General features: G+C 45.5%; 1 protein-coding gene across 1 annotated transcript; it reads right to left on the reverse strand.

Annotated features, from left to right (window-relative positions):
• Window positions 1–1,616: 1,616 nt before the first annotated feature.
• ZGPAT (zinc finger CCCH-type and G-patch domain containing) lies at window positions 1,617–18,036 on the reverse strand. The gene is made up of 7 exons (XM_054979112.1): window positions 17,955–18,036; window positions 15,713–16,450; window positions 13,775–13,908; window positions 12,244–12,402; window positions 9,936–10,067; window positions 6,958–7,378; window positions 1,617–2,934 (listed from the first exon to the last, which is right to left on the reverse strand). The coding sequence occupies exons 2-7, from the start codon at window positions 16,324–16,326 to the stop codon at window positions 2,796–2,798; spliced, it is 1,599 nt and encodes a 532-aa protein (XP_054835087.1). The 5' UTR covers window positions 16,327–16,450; window positions 17,955–18,036; the 3' UTR covers window positions 1,617–2,795.
• Window positions 18,037–18,482: the final 446 nt, after the last annotated feature.

The raw sequence follows: 18,482 nt of genomic DNA on the forward strand, positions 1-18,482 counted from the left end.
ATGTAGAGCGGTCCCTCAGTGGAACAGGCTTCCTCGGGAGGTGGTGGGCTCTCCTTCTTTGGAGGTTTTTAAGCAGAGGCTCGATGGCCATCTGACAGCAATGCTCATTTGGTAAATAATAATAATAATAATAATAATAACAACAACAACAACATTCGATTTATATACCGCCCTTCAGGACAACAATGCCCACTCAAAGCGGTTTACAAAGTGTTATTATTACCCCACAACAGTCACCCTGTGAGGTGGGTGGGGCTGAGAGAGCTCCAGAGAGCTGTGACTCACCCAAGGTCACCCAGCTGGCTTCGTGGAGGCATGGGGAATCAAACCCGGCTCTCCAGATTCGAGTCCTGCCACTCTTAAGTGACCGACCCAAGGCCACCCAGCTGGCTTCAAGTGGAGGAGTGGGGAATCAAACCTGGCTCTCCAGATTAGAGTCCCGTGCTCTTAACCACTACACCAAACCTGGACAGATCATGAGGGGGACGGCAGGAAGGGCTTAGTTTTCATGGCCCCTTCTTACATGCTCAGGGTAATGCTGATCGCCACTTGGGGGTCAGGAAGCAATTTTTCCCAGGCCAGTTTGGCCAGGGATCCTGGAGGTGTTTCGCCATTTACTGGGCATGGAGTAAGGGGTCACTGGAGGTGTGTGTGTGTGGGGGGGGGGGGGAATGTAGTTGTGAATTTCCTACGTGGTGCAGGGGGTGGGACTAGGTGACCCTAGAGGTCCCTTCCAGCCCTATGATTCTAGGAAAGCACTCAACGAGCCTAATAATGAGACTATTGTTATTCCCACTTTAAAGTCAGGAAACTGAGGCAGCTGTACAAGGGACCTTAACAAAACAGAAAGGTCTGAAGAGAGAGGGAGAGGAGAGAGTGGGAGTTGAATCAAGAGCCTAACTCTTTATCTCCAGGACCGCAGTACTGAATGAAGAGACTAAAGAGGCTGTGGCTCAGCAGTAGAGCATCTGCTTTGCATGCAGAAGGTCCCAGGTTCAATTCCTGGCCTCTCCAGTTAGGACTAGGCAGATGGTGATTTGAAAGACCTCAGTCTGAGACCCTGGAGAGCTGCTGCCGATGGGGTTACATAGTACTGACTGTGATGGACCAATGGTCTGATGCAGTGTAGTAACAACAGCAACGACAACATTTGATTTATATACCTCCCTTCAGGACAACTTAACGTCCACTCACAGCAACTTACAAAGTGTGTTATTATTATCCGCACAACAATCACCCTGTGAGGTGGGTGGGGCTGAGAGAGCCCTGAGAGAGCTGTGACTGACCCAAGGTCGCCCAGCTGGCTTCAAGCAGGGGAGTGGGGAATCCAACCTGGCTCTCCAGATTAGAGTCCTGCCGCTCTTAACCACTACACCAAACTGGCTCATAGGGGAGCTGTATGCGTTTACTGCCAGCCCAGGTATTAAATGTTGCCAGCACAACAGTGCAAGATCCGTGTATACACACGTGTGCGCACAGGCCCACACAAAGAAGCTGAGCTTCCTGCTTCCACAGGTGCCTGCGACACACAGAAGTTCCCCAAGATCGTTAGAAAGACAAAGAACAAAAACACAAAAGCCTGAGCTTTTAACTTAAAATAAGCTTAATTTCAGAGCTTGAAAGGAAACGAGCAGAGGAAGTTACACGGATGCCGATGCCTGCCTGAATCACAGAACGGGCCGCCCTTCTCCCCACAGCATCCTTCTGAGATAAAATGGTGCATCGTGTTCTCTGATCGCATCTCAGTCCAGGCTGCGGGCCCAAGCGAGAACGACAGCAACTTCTCTCCGCTCCGTCTTCGGTTTTGAGAGAAGCAGCAGGTTAAGGACGGAATCGAGTGACTGCTTGTTACGTGGCTGCCGCTTAAACTCACTGCGTGATGGCGCTCGCTCTATCCAGCGTCCATGCCGGCTGCCACCTCCCCTCCCTGCTTTCCAAGGTTTTTGGCAGTCTCGGGAACAACTCCTTCACTAGGAGGCATCATGTGACCAGATTTCCATGCCATTTCACAGGTGGAAAGAGATCACGTGATGCCGCCAGCAAACGTCATGCCAATTTGGGTGGCAGGGCTTCAGATCCAGGGACACAGGGAGCTGACAACAATCGAAGTACCAAACCATTGTAATGTGGCAAACGTATCTTGCAGGCACTTTTTCCATGGCTGGTGTAATTCCTCTCATCAGACCACAGCACTACAGAGGACAAAGAGGCTGGGGTTTCGCATGTGACACACGGCTCGGGGGCTGTGCGTAGGGATGCAGCCGCTCCTTCTGCCAGGCCAGGAGGCCCCAGGGTGGTAGACAGCCCCACCATCTCATCTTCCCTAATTCTTTCTACTTATAGTGCTTCCAAGTTATTTCTGCTGCAACCGAACAAGGAGAGAAAAATCTGCCACTGACGCCCCACAAAGGAATCCCGGAAGCAGAAAGAGCCAAGCAAACAGCCGCAACAGTGACTGATGCATGTTGATGGCTTCCTCCCTCCAACACAACCTCTTCCTGAAGCCCCACATGTGGCTGGCCACGGGGTCTTCCTGGAGGTTTCTTACAAAGGCGATAAACAAAAAGGAAAGGCAAAAGGGTAATCTGCTCTTACTCCTAGGGCGACTATTCCGTAACCAGTCAAGACAGCTAGGAGGGTGCAGATCCGGCCTGTGTCTTTTGGTCCAAGTTCTGGTGCTGGGATGAATGAGGTCCAGAAGAGAAGATGCAGCTCCAGCTCCCAGTTGGCTGCACGGCGCAGCAGGACAGCAGCCCAGCCAACAGACATGACTGAGGGCGAACGAGAGAGGCAGACTAGAACTCGGTCATTTTCTTGTGCGTGTCGGCTTTCTTTTGCTCTCGCTGAAGGCTGGACTCCTGAGACCGTAGCTCAGCCAGCTTTTTGCGGGCGCCGGCCAGCTTTTCTTCCAGCTGAGCTGTGGCGATGCTGTGCCTGAAAGCCAAATGCAGAAAATTAGGTCGTCTTGCAAGGAGCATTGATCGATTGGGGAGCGTTGTTTTCTGCCGCCATCGCCCCCCCAGCATCCAAAATTCATTATCAAGGAATGCTAGATTGGGTGTGCGTGGAAAAGTCAACAGAAAGCAAATCACCTGTGCAACTCAAATCTATGGTTTATAATCTTATTACATTTTGGGGGGATTTTTGACTATAAGGTGCAAAAAGTGCAAGCTTATTGATCAACTCTTATAATTATACAATAAATAACCCCAAGTTACACACTTTCATTTAACCGATGCTTCCGAATTCAAGTAAGTAATACAGTTCATATCCAAGAGAGTCCTTTTTTGTAATTCTTTGTCTTATTTTCCTATATAGGCAGACGGCCGTCAATGGAGAACAAAGGCTGCATCCGACGGGGAGCAAAGGTCCAGGAGAGTTGGCAACGGGTGCGCTAGCAACTAATACATCCCGTTTCTCAATGCTTCTTCATAAACCACATTAAAAAAAAGCATCTCCACACAAAATTATTTCATTCTTTGCATTGGTGATAATTCCAGTAGTCCACCAACAGCCGTCTGCCTACATAGGAAAATAAGACAACGAATTACAAAAAAGGACTCTCTTGGATATGAACTGTATTACTTACTTGAATTCGGAAGCATCGGTTAAATGGAAGTGTGTAACTCGGGGTTATTTATTGTATAATTATAAGAACTGATAGATAAGATTGCACTTTTTGCACCTTGCACTTTTGTAGTCAAAAATCCAAAAAAATATAATAAGATTATAAACCAAAAATTGTATTGGCATTAGTTTGATTCTGTAAGGTCTCCTAGGACTGTGGTCCCTGGTTTGTACTTTGATATTTGGAGACCTCCCCTCTATTTTGTTTGCAACTCAAATCTATGTCTGTTTTGCTTTTCCACATATGTGCACAACAGCTACATTTTATTCGGCATCCAAGAAACGTTTTTATAGAATTAGACACGGGTTTCTCCCTTGCCAAAGAACAAGGCAGTGAATCCGAACAAACAACGGCTCTCCCGATACAGAAAGTAACGTAGCAAAGGAGGAAAGTTCCCGCGGGAGAAACATACTCTACTGCGTGTATATTACAACATTTAATGCGCTCAAGTGCTAATTAATATGGTTTGGTCACAGTTCATATAAATTCAATATTCAAATATTACAGTACATAATAGTTATACATTATACATTATAAAGTAACAGGCATCGATCTTTTCCAGCATGCATCGAAGACACTCAACATGGAAAGGTGATAACTCCGGGGAAGGCAACTATGCAAACACGTGGAGCTTTTGGATTATCTTCTCTCCACCGGTCCGGATATAACAATAGCAAGAAGAAGAAGAAGGACAACAAAATTTGTGAATGAATATTTAAGACTTTTGGACAGTGTTTGCATACACCTCTGAAGATGCTACACCTCTGAAGATGCCAGTCACAGCTGCTGGCAAAACGTCAGGGACTAGAATGCCAAGACCACGGCGATACAGCCCGGAAAATCCACAACAACCATCCACAACAAGCCTTCGACAATATTTCATGTTTGCATAGTTGCCTTCCCCGGAGTTATCACTTTTGCGTGTTGAGTGTCTTCGATACATGCTGGAAAAGATCGATGCCTGTTACTTTATAACGTATAATGTATAACTATTATGTACTGTAATATTTGAATATTGAATGTATATGAACTGTGACCAAACCATTAATTAGCACTTGAGCACTTTAAATGTTGTAATATACACGCAGTAGAGTATTTTTCTCCCGCGGGAACTTTCCTCCTTTGCTGCGTTACTTTAAGGAACAAGGCAGTGGCAAGAGGAAGGGAATTTAGGACAAGGAGACGGGCTGCTGTGCCAGAAATACAGCAGCTCTGTCCCCAACACTTGCCAACACATTTCTGGCCTATCAGAAGGACTAGTTTTTGTAAGGAGGCTCAAAATAAACAGTTACCCAGGAAACGAGATCCCTTTGCACCAGGCCTCCGCAAACTACTCACGAGGTTGCCAGGAGTGAGCGCCCCAAGGTTTCAGCCGAAATCTTCCCCGGCAACAACACCCCATCCCAAGTCAGCCTCGTAACTTTCCAGGTCTGCAACTAAGAGCCAAACACCAAGTTGGAGGCAGAAGCAGCTGTGGGAAAGGTGTGTGAGCAGTCGGCCCGGCCTCCGCCATTTTAATAGCAGTTTTATGTATGGCTGCTTGTAATATTAAAGGTTTTCAGGCCTCTGGAGTTAAAATGGCTGCCGTATTGCCACTAGAGAGCCCCCAACAGTTGCTAAGTCCGGCCCAGGAGAACGTAGCATTCATGGAATGCTGCACAGGAATGCGGAGTGATTGAGAAGCGATTGGATTTAATATCCCTCCGGCCCCGAAGGGATCCAGCGCAACAAAGATCTCGCAGAGTCATCCCCACTTAGCACATTCCTTTTCCTCCTCCCGTGATGAGATCTCCTGTCCATGACTGAGGAGCTAATCAAACGACAGTCGTAAGTATACACAGTCGTTCCTGGAACAGTGCATTCCCCACCTAAAAACACTTAACCTAGCTCTGGTGTACTTCATCAGGAAAACTGTCCTTTTGTGCAGCTCTAAAACTAGTTGTACATTTGTATTCACACGCCCCAGCAGCTACCACTCAAGGCAATCATATCTTTTGTTAAACCCAGGAACTGACCGTTGTAGTTTTTGTTCTGACTGCTACGTGGGCTCTCCCACCTCAGGGCTCATTTTACCTACAAAGGTAGGGCTCTGGCCTCATTCAAATCGTGCAAGCTTCCAGGATGTTGCTCCTTTAGGGTCTCTTCCCTAAGCCTCTCTTCCTTCATACACGCTTACCGGATCCACAAGCGCTGTTCCGTTGAGGTTTGCTCTGAGCCTCTTGCTCTCTTGGCCAAGGATGCTGGACGTTTGAAGCTACTCTCTCTCTCTCTTCACCGCGGACTGGACTACCCTTCAGGATAAGTAGATATACTTACTCCCTCTCTCTATTCCCAATCTCTGGCTATGTTTCCTAGGACTCTGTGTGTGTGTATGTTACATTTTCAATTAACTCTGTGTGCGTATGTTAGTTTTTCCTCTTTAAATAAAATTATTCTTTGACCTTAAAAACACCAGCCTCGTCTGCTACCTTGCGGAGTGGGCCTGGTTGAAACTGGTGGAGATTTCCCGCTTGTTACCCTTCTCACATAGCCATTCTCCTTGCTTGCTAATTCCCCCACAAATCAGTTTATTGCAAGGAGGCCAGTTCCAGTAACAGGTGAACTAGTCAGCTCCTGGCTCCGGCTCACTCTTCCTCTCCAGAATAAAGCTGCCTCTTCTTATGCTCCAGGGGAGGCAAATACAGGCCCTGCCCGCTCCCAGCTGGAATCACTCTGTGCCCTACACCCTCTGCTGGTACAATAGGCATTACAGAGCATGGCTGTACCAGCCACTCACGGCAAGGTGTGGAGCGGACCATTCCTTACACTGGTCATCAGCGTGCCAAAGCTGGGCTTTGGAGCTGGTATGAAATGCACAAGGCTCTCCCACGCTGAATCTACCATCTCCAGAGCTCGGCGGAATAGGCAAGCCTACCTCCAATTCTTCTGTCTGTGCCACAGGACCCAGGGAATGAGAGGGGTCACTAGCAATCTCAAACGGCTTAATTACTGGTGGTGGTGGATAGTCACGTGGTAGATGATTTATGGCAACCCCTGAAGGTTTTCAAGGCAAGAGATGTTCAGAGTTGATTTGCCATTGCCTGCCTCTGCACTACATGGGACTTCTTGGTGGTCACTCATTCAAAGACTAACCTGGGCTGACCCTGCTTAGCTTCCCAGATCTGACAAGATCGGGCTGGCCTGGGCTGTCCAGGTCAGACTGTAACTACTGGGCCAAACTAAAACCTCTAGATCCCTCCTGAAGCTAGATCAGATATCAGAATTCTGGACATGCAGAACCAGGCTTTGTCCGGAATCAACTTGGTCCTCAAATGAGGTGCTCTCGTTACCGTCCAACGTTGCGTGCCAGGGCCTCCTGGATCCCGCGGATGTCCTTCTGCGTTTGCTCGATCTTCTCCACTGTCTGGAAGAGGCGCACGCTCAGCGCCCTCTTGGTGCTTCTGCTAGCGTGGTAGATCTCCTTGCTGTCCCTCTCGAGCGGCGCCAGCCCCCCTGGCTGCTCACCAGAGTCCCTGCCCTGAAGCTTTTCGTTCAGAAAGTCAAACACGTTTCTCTTGGGGGGCTTCGGGCGCCGTGCAGAGGACTGGGTGGCACCACTTCCTTTCGCCCGCCGTCGCTTGGGTTTGGCTGGATCGAGCTTCCCCTCCCTCTTCTTCTGAAGTATCTCGGCACACTGGTCCAAGGATTTGCCCTTTGGCAGCACAACAGCCAACACGGGCTCCACGCGGCCCTCTGCGTTCTTCCCCAAGCCTGTAATGGGAGGCAAACAGACACAGTTCGACCTGAACAACAGTGAAGGGGCTGCGACTCAGTGACAGGTCACCCGCTTTGCATGCAGCAAGGCACTGCTAGCAGAGCAGATCTGCCAGAATACAGCTGCTGGGCATGCAGGTCTCGGGCTCCATCCTTGGCAGGTCCTATTGAAAAGGCTCAGGTAAAACTACATCGTACAAATTCTGAACTATGTTCTAACTGCTGGAGACAGCATGGCCAAAGAGGTGCTTATATTAATTGCTGGTAGGAAGGCGTAGAAATTCAAAAATGTTCATCTAAAGTAACCAAAATAATAAAATCAATGACTAATTATCCTGCGCCTAGGAAGCCAGAGACTATACTTCTCAACTCCTGGCACGACAAAACAATTCCGTCCTCTCACATGAACTTGACAGCCATCTTACTATCTGCAGCCAAATCAACAACAGCCTTTTTCTGGTAAGAAAAACAACAACATCCCAAATCTCCAGTTGGCTCATTCGTATTTGGGACTGCTTCATTATGGAGAAACCTTCTGACCAGACTGCACAAACCGAATGACCTAGCTACAAATCCTACTTTATGGAACTTTGGCTCCCAGTGGTGGAATAGCTCATGGAAAGCGACTTGATGAATATTTTGAGGCACTGTTCAATTTGTAATGTCTCGAAAGCCATTACTGTTGCTATAATCAATAGTCAACAATTAGCTGTATAATAGGCATGTTTGTTTAACAGGTACCTGTTTATCATATTAAAGCACTTTCTAGATCATTTATTGAACAGTTCTATTACAATCACATTTAAATAAAATATTTTTTTTAAAGGCTCAGGTATCTGTGACGTGGAAGACCTCTACTCGGGACCCTGGAGAGCTACTGCCAACCAAAGGAGACGAAATTGAGGGAGTTAGTTAGCTATTTGTTTATTTTCTCACAAACAGTACAATCCTAAGCAGAGTTACACCAGTCTAAGCCCATTCATTTCAATGGGCTTAGAACAGTGTAACTCTGCTTAGGATTGCTCTGAAAATGTACCCTTTTCCCGGATATGTGGTAAATGTATTTTTTTAGAGCTAAACCCATAGGAGTCTGTCTTTTGATTCTACTGCACTAATATTAAACTGCAACTTTATCCACCAACAGAAAGGCGGGATAAAAACACGCTTAATAATAATAGTTTCTGCAGCAAACTATGTACAAATTCTGCAAAAAAGGGATAGAAAGCAGCAGGCATTTCCCAACACCTGCCACTGTAGAGAAGCCTGGTCAAACCACAAGGGGCACTCTGGGAACCGCAACCAAAAAGACCCCAGAGTCAAAAAATCACTACCAGTATGAATAAATTTAGCGTAAAGCGCAAATAGTGCTCAATTGTAAGGACGCTGCCTACGGGTTTTGTCGACATAAGTTCAATCCATCCCGTTTCATATATCACTTCTTCATAGGCTTCTCTATTTTATATAAACACCAAAAGATTCATTTAATGCAATGAGTTGCCACCATTTGACGCCAGAGAAAGAGTATTGGCGTCGCTCTCCAGTCACCTAATAAGAGAGAGAGAAAATACGTGTATAAGAATTAAATGGAGACGGATTAAAACGCCCCTGAGGAAGTTTGTGGGACGAAAATCAGCGTTTATAAATAACCAGCCCCGATTTGGGCGTCTGCGTGGGAATGCCAATTCCTCTGGCAATAACAACTGATAAGTACAAGCTGCAAAAGGAAAGAAGAGCACTACTATGAATGGACTTTAATTACTACAGTGCATAAAGAGTGATAAATTGTTGCTCTGAAAAAAGAATGGACTTTAATTACTTACCTTGCTTCAGTTATCTGGAGTCGTGTCTTTAAATTGTTATTTATGAAATACGTTGCATAAAGAGTGAGCATTTGTTGCTTTGAAAAAGAAAAAAAGCTTTTTGACCCAGTTGGGGTTGTCCCCTTTCTATTCTTACAGTTTAACCACTGGGTTTGCTTTATTTGTTATACCATGTTGGTCAAAGCAGACCAACATGGTAGGCGGCTGTAACATCTTCTACAATGACACAGCACCTTCTACAGGATTTTCCCATCTTTTTGAAAAATGAACATTTATTCATATTGAGATATTGTATTAAAACTTTTCTCTGGACTGATAAGCTTAGGAGTTTATACTTAAACTTGACCAGTTGGATGGTTTTGTGATATTTGTATTTATTGACTTTTCTCTCTTTATGCATATTTGTTGAATGATATTTATTGATATTTGTGGATTGATGAATATTGTTCATATTTACAACTGAGCACTATTTGCACTTTAACACTAAATTTAATCATTGTTATACTGGTAGTGATTTTTTAACTCTGGGCAGAGGTCTTTTCTGTTACTGTAGAGAAAGCCTGCCAGACAATCTCATTTATCTGTTGTCAAGGACTGAGCTCTCTGCCGTTTCTTCAACTGATCCGTTTTATTTAAGGCCAAAACACAAGACACCTCCATTCACACAAACTCCGGAAGTACCCTGCCGCATACGGTGGGGATGCCCACTTTTTTGAGCGTACACACATGCTTACCTTTCCCGAGCTCGTACCCCATCTGAGCAAGGAGTTTAGAGCCGATGCCTCGAGTATGCGCCTCCCAGCTGCCAAAGGAGGAACTGCAGGCAGAGGGCCCTTCCCCGTTCTCGGGGGCACCGGACTCGATGACTGTAACAAGGCAAGAGGAAGAGGCTTAGAATGCAGATCAAAGACGGTGGTCAAATCAAGCTCTGTATGAAGAGTGATGCAGACAAAATGAGAGAATGCCCTTGTCTTACTCACAGCCTTGGAAACCAAAGCCTTGTTGAAAACCCATTAGCTTTAAAATCAGGGTTCGGTTGGCAATAGGTAGCAAATGCTGACCCGCGGAAGACTGTTCCTCAGCTGAGCAGGCTACTGAGCTCAACCCCTTTCCTCAACTAGATACGTCAGGCACTTCCCTCCCCTTCTTCCAATTCCTTCCAGGGTACGGGCGCTGTCATGTCTGTACCCCTTACATCCATGCCATTGTTTTATTCTATCTGTGAACCAATGTTACTGGATGCTGTGCCTTGATGTCTTATTTACTTTCTCAGGCCTGCTGCATGCCGGTCTCTTATCTGGGAAGCTCCCAGTGCTTCGATCTTGTAACTGTTTCAGGCTGCAGTGTAATCTTGTGCCTTCCGTAATGTCTAGAATAATATGTAAACTATGTAAGAAGTTCCCAGATCTTTTTCGCGGTCACGTACACGTTTTCTGTTGGGAAGGGGAGAAAGGAGTTATTGTGCTTAAAAGGAGGGGATCCATCCCCGACTTTCGTTCCTGTCAAGTTATTGTCTACATGCTTGGTGGCTTACAATTGCTGCTGAGAACCCTATGGACCTTTTCTATGGAAATGATTTGATTCCTGAATAAAACCTTTTAACCAAGAACCTGGACTTCTTGCTGTATGGGTACAGGGGTCTGTCTGCCATAGCCTGTCGTCCATAGACTGACGGGCGCTTCACGAAGAAGGCAGGGAAGCCTTTTTGGCAGGGCAGGCAATGCCGATCTGTCATCTAGCACATTTTTATCCTGAAAGGAAGGTGTGGTTCTCACTTTTTATTCTCACAACAGTCCTACAAAGTAGGACAGGCTGAGAGAAAAGGATACGTGACCGACCTGAGGCCACTCAGTCACCTTCCTGGCAGAGTGGGGATTTAAATCCAAATCTCCCCAATCGGAGACCAATGTAACATGGCCTCTTTTACTCACGAGGTAGACCATAGCCCACTCACTAACACACCACTGCCTGTGCAATAAGGTTCTTTCCCCCACCCCACCTCATTGTGGAAAGAAACGGATCCCTTGTTTTAGGTTCTGTTTGCCTCCATGAGCTATTTTACAGGTGAAAATCACACCCAGTGTGCCAATATTTCCAAAAACAGAACCACCATAAATATGGAGATGGCCCCTTTCCTCAAAGCAAAGAGAATCCAGTTATGCTAAGGGAGAGCACCCCACGGAAAACAGTGATCGTTTATTTATTTATTTTATTACGCTTGTATTCCGCTGTCCCTGAAAAACAGGCTCAGAGCAGATCACATCAGAAATGTAAAACAGGCAGAATAATTAAAAACACTTTCAGTTTAAAAAGTGATTGCATTTCTACTGCACAATCCCTCAACATGCAAAAACCTGAGGGTCAGGTGGCAAGCTGTCTGATGTTCAGTAGCCTGGGGGTGGGCAGGTCCCCCTCCAGCGGCAGGCCAATGAGGGGAGGCTCACTTCAACCACCATATGCCTGGTGGAGCATCTCTGTCTTGCAGGCCTGGCGGAAAGATAGTAAATCCTGCCAGGCCTGAACTTCTACAGAGAGTTATTATTATTATTATTATTATTATTATTAATTTCGACTTTTATTCCACCCTCCCCGCACAGGCAGTTTCAGGGCAGATTACATTCAATAAAAACATTACAATACAACTTACACTTTAAAACAGCAGTAGCAACTAATACAATATAAATATTTTAAAGAGTACAAGGTAGCAGCAATCAGCCAGTCAGAGGCAGTCAGTCAACCACCTAAAACTACCACTTAAAAGCTGGATGGTGGATGCCTCTAGTAGGGAGGGATCCAATCTTCTCTATTTGGCCGGTGGAGGCCTAGCTCAGCCCCAGTTATACGCCTGGCAGAAAATCTCTGTCTTACAGGCCCGGCGGAAAGATAACAAGTCCTGCCGGGCCCTGGTCTCATTAGACAGAGAGTTCCACCAGGCTGGAGCCAGGACCAAGAAGGCTCTGGCTCTGGTTGAGGCTAGTTCCACCAGTTCAGTGCTAGGGCTGAAAAGGCCCTGGCCATGGTGAACCTCCCGGTGCCTTTTACCTTTAGCGTATCCCGCATCGTCCACGTCATCATCTTCTGAATCAGAAGAGGAAGATCCGTCCTCGCTGCGCAGTGGAGGTATGATACCATCCCCCTCCACGACGGCTTCTTTCAGCAGCAGGGAATCAAATTTCACGGTGTAGTACCCGCTATCAATGTCTGGGGAAGGGAAAAGCAGAAATAGGTCACTTACGATTTAAAGCACGTACCCCCGAATGCCTACCGTGTGATTATTTAAGCTTCTCCTTAAAGTTCCAACAATTTGGACTACGGTCCTGATAACATGGCCTTTGCCCACAAAAAGTTGGTTCAATAACTCTTTTGAGTTAAACACCTTAATCAAGAGGACTGCGTCACTCTGTAAACACACGTTATAAACGCGAATGGCCAGTTAGGACGAGTTCCCTATATTTTCATCGGTCAAAATCAACTCCAAAAACTATTCTCAATTCACCCTCTGGTAGGTTTTGTATTATTCAGGAAGATATAGGAAGTGAGTGATTACGACTGTAGCAAGATTCTGTGGCCAGGTCTACAAGCAACGTAAATCTCATAAGGCAGATTGAATGTATTTTAACCTTTTAAACAACTAATTTATGATGATCTTATTTTTTTTACTCTTATATTTATTCATTGTTCTTCCCCTGTATCCAGTCTCAACTGTTTTTAAACTGATTTGCAAATGGTTTTATATGTACTGGTCGCAGACTGTAATAATAAACTTGATTACGACTGTGTATTATCTAACAAGTGGATCCTGCCAGTGTCTGATTGTGGATTGTGTTTAAATGGGACTAATTTTGCTCACAATTAACATGGCACAATATGCGTGAAAACACACTATTGAAAAGTTCAGTGCTTTCTAGTGTTATGAAGTTCAACTCAGTTTTCAAAATACAGTTAGCAATATTACTCGATAACACTGTTTTTATCCAAACAAAAATCTGTGATTTTTATTTTTAACTTTTAATTTATCATACCTCTCAAATGGCAAAATCTAAGAATCTCTATACACAAGACACCTCAGCGCGTGTTCATCAAGTACGGGGAGATGTAATGTTAGCTGGGAAGCGTAGTTTAAAAAGACAGAGCTGGTAGAGATTGTGCCTCAGAGAGTTTGTTAATTTCAGCTTCACCTCCGAAGGCTCTGTCAATTTCACCTCTCCAGTCTAAAACTGTGTGGGATTGCAACAAGAGGGCAGTGAGGAATGGAAATGGACTGCAGCTGCCTTCCAGAGCTGATCTTGGACCCGGAGTGGTTATAATGGGCTGAAGTTTCCCTTCTGGCATTTCATAATCCCTTCAAACAGCTCCAGTGTATAGTAAAGCCCTTGCCCTGCTGTTGGCTGTCTTTTTAAACTACCCTTCCCGGCTAACATTGCATCTCCTGATGTGTTTTTCACGTGTCAAGACGTCTTGTGTAGACAGACTCTAAGATACCTTTGCTGAAGCAGCATAGGGTGCAGCAGTTTGCAGCTCTCTCTGTCTTTAATACTAGGTGTATTTACGCAGACAACGAAGCAAGCCTCACCGGTGATTCTGGCAGTGTACCAGATCCCATCCTGATGCCTGGCCAGGCAGGCTGAGCCGACAGCCAGGCAACTGAGATCAGGATCCTCAAACGGACGCAGCTCCTCCACAGAGACAACCTGCCCATGGGAAAATCTAAGGGGGACAAACACAGGGAGGGTCAGTCGGAAGTGCTTTGGCTGAGACAAGAAAAAAGGCTTTCCCCTTTTAAAGAAAGGAATATTCCTCTGTGGACAACTAAACAAGGCATTCCCTGCACACAGAAACCTAAACTTCAGGGTCTTCTCTGCCTTAGGAAAATAGTAAAGAGTCCAGTAGCACCTTAAAGACTAACCAACTTTATTGTAGCATAAGCTTTCGAGAACCACAGCTCTCTTCGTCAGCATCTGATGAAGAGAACTGTGGTTCTCGAAAGCTTATGCTACAATAAAGTTGGTTATTCTTTAAGGTGCTACTGGACTCTGTACTATTTTGCTACTACAGACTAACACGGCTAACTCCTCTGGATCTCTGCCTTAGGAAGGTTGTGGAAGACCTGAGTGTTCTTGGGAGACAGAGTGCTTCTTTTGAACTGATAGGAATTCCTCTTGCAGGTGTCTTACATACTGTGATTTATGAGAGTGTTTCTGTCCAAATAATATACTCTCTTTCATTTACTACATTATTTTTCTATCTTCAATTCTTTTTTTTTGCCTCCCCGATGGCAGAAATTAAGATCCACGTGCTACGGTAACATAGGGAGCAGCTGTTTGCCACCCTTTCTCATGTACAGGGTATACTTGCAATCTTTCTTACAGAAAACAAAGACATTTATATTTTTAAATGCCATGAACATGTCAAATACTACAATTTGTGTAAATGATGCATTTTATGTGAAATCAGTAAAAAATATTTAGGCTCAATAGGAAAGTAAGTATTGGATATATTTCAATTTCTCCCCCAATTTCCCTTTTCCCCCCGGGCAGAGGGACATAGAAACAAAATCTTTCCCCCCTGTAGCTTCAGAACTTCCAGTTATTTTACACCTCTATACCACAGAGCAGATACTATAGCTGAAAAGGACTGAACAAGAGCTGTGGTAGATCTAATGGACTAGGGGATGGGACAACCAAAAATCTTGGAGAGGACCTAGCACTTCATACAATGGGTTATTGGCTTGTGGAACTCAATGCCACAAGATGTGGCAGTAGCCACTGACTTAGATAGATTTAAAGATGGCTGGACAGATTTATGTAGGTCTCTCACTGATTATTATAGCTGATAGCCAAGGTACTAGCAGCAGTGACCAGGTGAAGGCTGTGATCCACGGACCATGCTTGGGTGCATCTGACTGGCCAGAATCATATTGGGAGACACAGATTCTGGGGTGGTGAATCACATGAGGAAGATCACAGCCTTCCTTACATTAACTTCTCTACCCCTCACGTTTAGAAAATCCCATCCAGACATGTTATCGATCAAGTAGCAAATCAAGCCTAATTCAAAGTGATTTTTTTAGTAATAATTTTATTTTATTAGTAAGTTTAAAAGCCCAATCAAGAGCAGAGAAAGGAAAGATTAAAGAAAAAGGAATAGAAAGAGAGAATAAAAGGGAGAGAGACACAAAAGCTAAAGAAAGGAAAAACAAAAAAAGATACATATTTCATTTTCCATTTTCCTCTACAACACCTATTATATCTCTACACACATCATGCTTGTGGTATTAATACCTCTAATATTTCCCTTTTCAATACTGCCCCCTTCTATTTATTTTTCCTAAGTTTAACTTCTCAGAAATCAAATCCACAAATCATCAATTCATTTTTTCTCGTCTCACGCAGAAAGTCAGTAAGTGATCGATTAAAATCATTTCTACTCTACACTTTAGAACAGCCCAAGGCAGTCTGCAATCAAAACGCAGAACACAAGCTAAAATCCGATAACGAAGCTTAGACATTACCGGCAATTCTCCTTGAATCGGCATTTCTCTTCCAGGAAAAAGGGGCACGGCTTCAGGGATTTGTGAGTGGGGTAGAGATAGAGAACTCGGACGCCCGCGCTTCCATCTTCCAAACTCTCGCTCCCCACGATCATGGCATTGTGGTATTCCAGGGTGCCCCAAGAGCTGTAGTAAGGGGCTTTCACTTTCATCCCACTGGCTGCCTCCTCTAGTTCCTCTTCTCCCCCCTCACTGTCAGCCTCACTGTCTGTTTTGGGGTAGGCCTCGTCCCGAATACCCGAGGGCTCGCCCCCTCCATCCACTTCAGCAATCGCTTCCTGAAAAGCTGCGTATTCTTCGTCGCCACTGGGTCTGCCAGACTTACTACTGTCCTGGTTTAGATGAGCGGATGGAGATGTGGAGATCGTCCCTGGGTCCAAAGTGGCAAAGAGTTTGCTCTTTTTCACAGACACCAGGCTGGATTCGGTAAGTTCGATCAGCTGCTTTAAATCTGACTGGAGTTGGATCAGATCCGACTCTTGTGACGGGTCCAGCCCAGCTCCCAAAGCCAGTTCCACTTGCTGAAGTTGGGCATTGTAAGTCTGAATTGCGGCTTCCAAACTCTCTTCATCCATTTCTAGAGGACAGACAGTCCTTGTTGGAATTCACTTCACCAAGCTGCGCTTATGTTCATCACAAACCATGTGCCTGTCTTCTCCTCGGCGATTTCTTCTTCTTTTTAACAACCAGTGCAAACGACTGTAGCAAAGAGGAGTTGAGATTATAAAGAAATATTAGCGAGGAAAAACAGGAATTCAACATCCAGAGGTCATCATAGGCAAGACTGGGCAAAAGGAATCAGCGTCCCTAGGCATCTCAGAAAGCTACACTATTTGCTAAGCAGGTGCACACAGAATTTAAAAATGCACACTCTTAGAAGTCTCCACCTGGGGAGAGTAAGAATTCACCAGAACTGGGTTATGGGTTAGGCAAGTCGATCATTTTTTTAAAAAAACACGAATCTGCAAAGACACACTGAGAATTGCCACTTTTAAAAAAAACTGGTGCTTCTCCCATGCCACTTGGAGCAGCCCAATATGCAGAAATTGAGCCATTTCAAGGGGGACTCTGAAGAAGTGGCATAGATATATTCTAAATATATGAATGAGAGAATGAAGCAACAGGAAAAGCTACACTTCCTTCATGTCTGCAGCACGGCGGCCCTTAACGGCCCGGGAACAAATATAGGTGGTAACCCTCGCTGCAAATAGGTTCATAGCACAGAACTGTGCGCGTGCTGGTTTTTCACCTGGCAGGGTCCCTGTGTCTTTAAATGCTGAAAAACTGGAAGAAAGTCAACAGAAAAGTTCCTTTTCTGTCTCCGTCAGAGGCGAACATTGACTTTCTGATAGTCACAGAAGTGCTAAGAGGTCAGCCTCCCTTCCATAAAGGCAAATCTATTCTAGTAAGAAAATAGGGAGGATTAGAGCATCTACCTAAACTTGCCCAATGGAAAATGCCCACTCATTCTATTTATATCACGGGATAATAAGAACACACTTTGTAAACCGCTCTGAGTGGGTGTTAAGTTGTCCTGAAGAGGGATATATAAATCAAGTGGTATTGTTATTTAGAATATGCAGCCAACATTTCAGAGACGCACACATCAGAGACTAATCACCCAATGTGGCGTCCTTTCATCTGACTGACAAATGTAAGAACAATTCTGAGAGGCAGCAGGGAACAGGGGCCACCAAGAGGCTGAGCTATGAGCCAAGACACCACCATCAACCCCCTGGTTCAAATACTGCATCAGCCACATGCGGAAGCTGCGAGTGAGCCACTGGACTCTTCCCCTCGCATGTCAAGCGTCAGTATATGACCCTTCCAGCCAAAAAACCCAAACCAAACAAGATGCCACTTGGGGTTGCCAAACTCCAGGTGAGGCCTGGAGATCTCAACTGATCTCCAGGAGGAAATGGCTTTGGGGAGTTTGGCATCACATCCCTGCTGAGGTCCCTTCCCAAGCCCCAAATGTCTTGGAATTCCCTCGACCCAGAGTTGGCAACTGTAATTGCCAGCAGGCCTCTGAACTCCTACCCCCCTCCCAGCCCTGGCTGTCCTGCCTCGCAGGGCTGTTGTAAGAAAGCTGAGATGATATCTGTGAAGAGGCCTGAACGGCTCTCCAGCGTCACAGAAACGCTAATAATAACAATAAATACATATTGGGTTATTTTAATAATAATAAAAAACACTTCCTTACTACCCAGGCTCCCTTTCAGCATCTCACAACCACCATGATTTCCCCCGACTCCGCCTCCACACCAACAAGAAACCTTCCTGCGTCCTAGACAAGGCTTCGGGAAGCCGGAAGTGCCATACAGAGAAAGGCTAGAGAGGACTGCTCCGCCTCCCAGCAACCAAGGGGGCTTCCTGCATCCTAGACACGGCACCAGGAAACCGGAAGAACCGTAGAGAGGAAGGCTAGAGCGGCCCTTCTCATTTCCCTCTGTCGGTGGGACCGTTCAGTTTGCTTTATTTTTATATCATATATAGTCCTCCTTTCTCACTTAGAGTTAAGATGGATTACGTTTAATTTAAATTTAATTAAAGTGGCCAAATTTTGAAGGCTCCATTTGACAGGCCTTTATCATGACCTGTGGCACGGATTTCTTTTTCGCGTAGGAAGTTTTCCTCTGAAAATCAAAAGCAGCCGAAGTTCGGCCTTCAGACCATGGAAACGGACTTTTTAAAAGTCGGAGGGGGGGAAGGGATTTTTCTCTCGCGATGT

This window comes from Eublepharis macularius, chromosome 5 (assembly GCF_028583425.1).
Source record: "Eublepharis macularius isolate TG4126 chromosome 5, MPM_Emac_v1.0, whole genome shotgun sequence".
In the NCBI taxonomy this organism is placed as follows: Eukaryota; Metazoa; Chordata; class Lepidosauria; order Squamata; family Eublepharidae; genus Eublepharis; species Eublepharis macularius.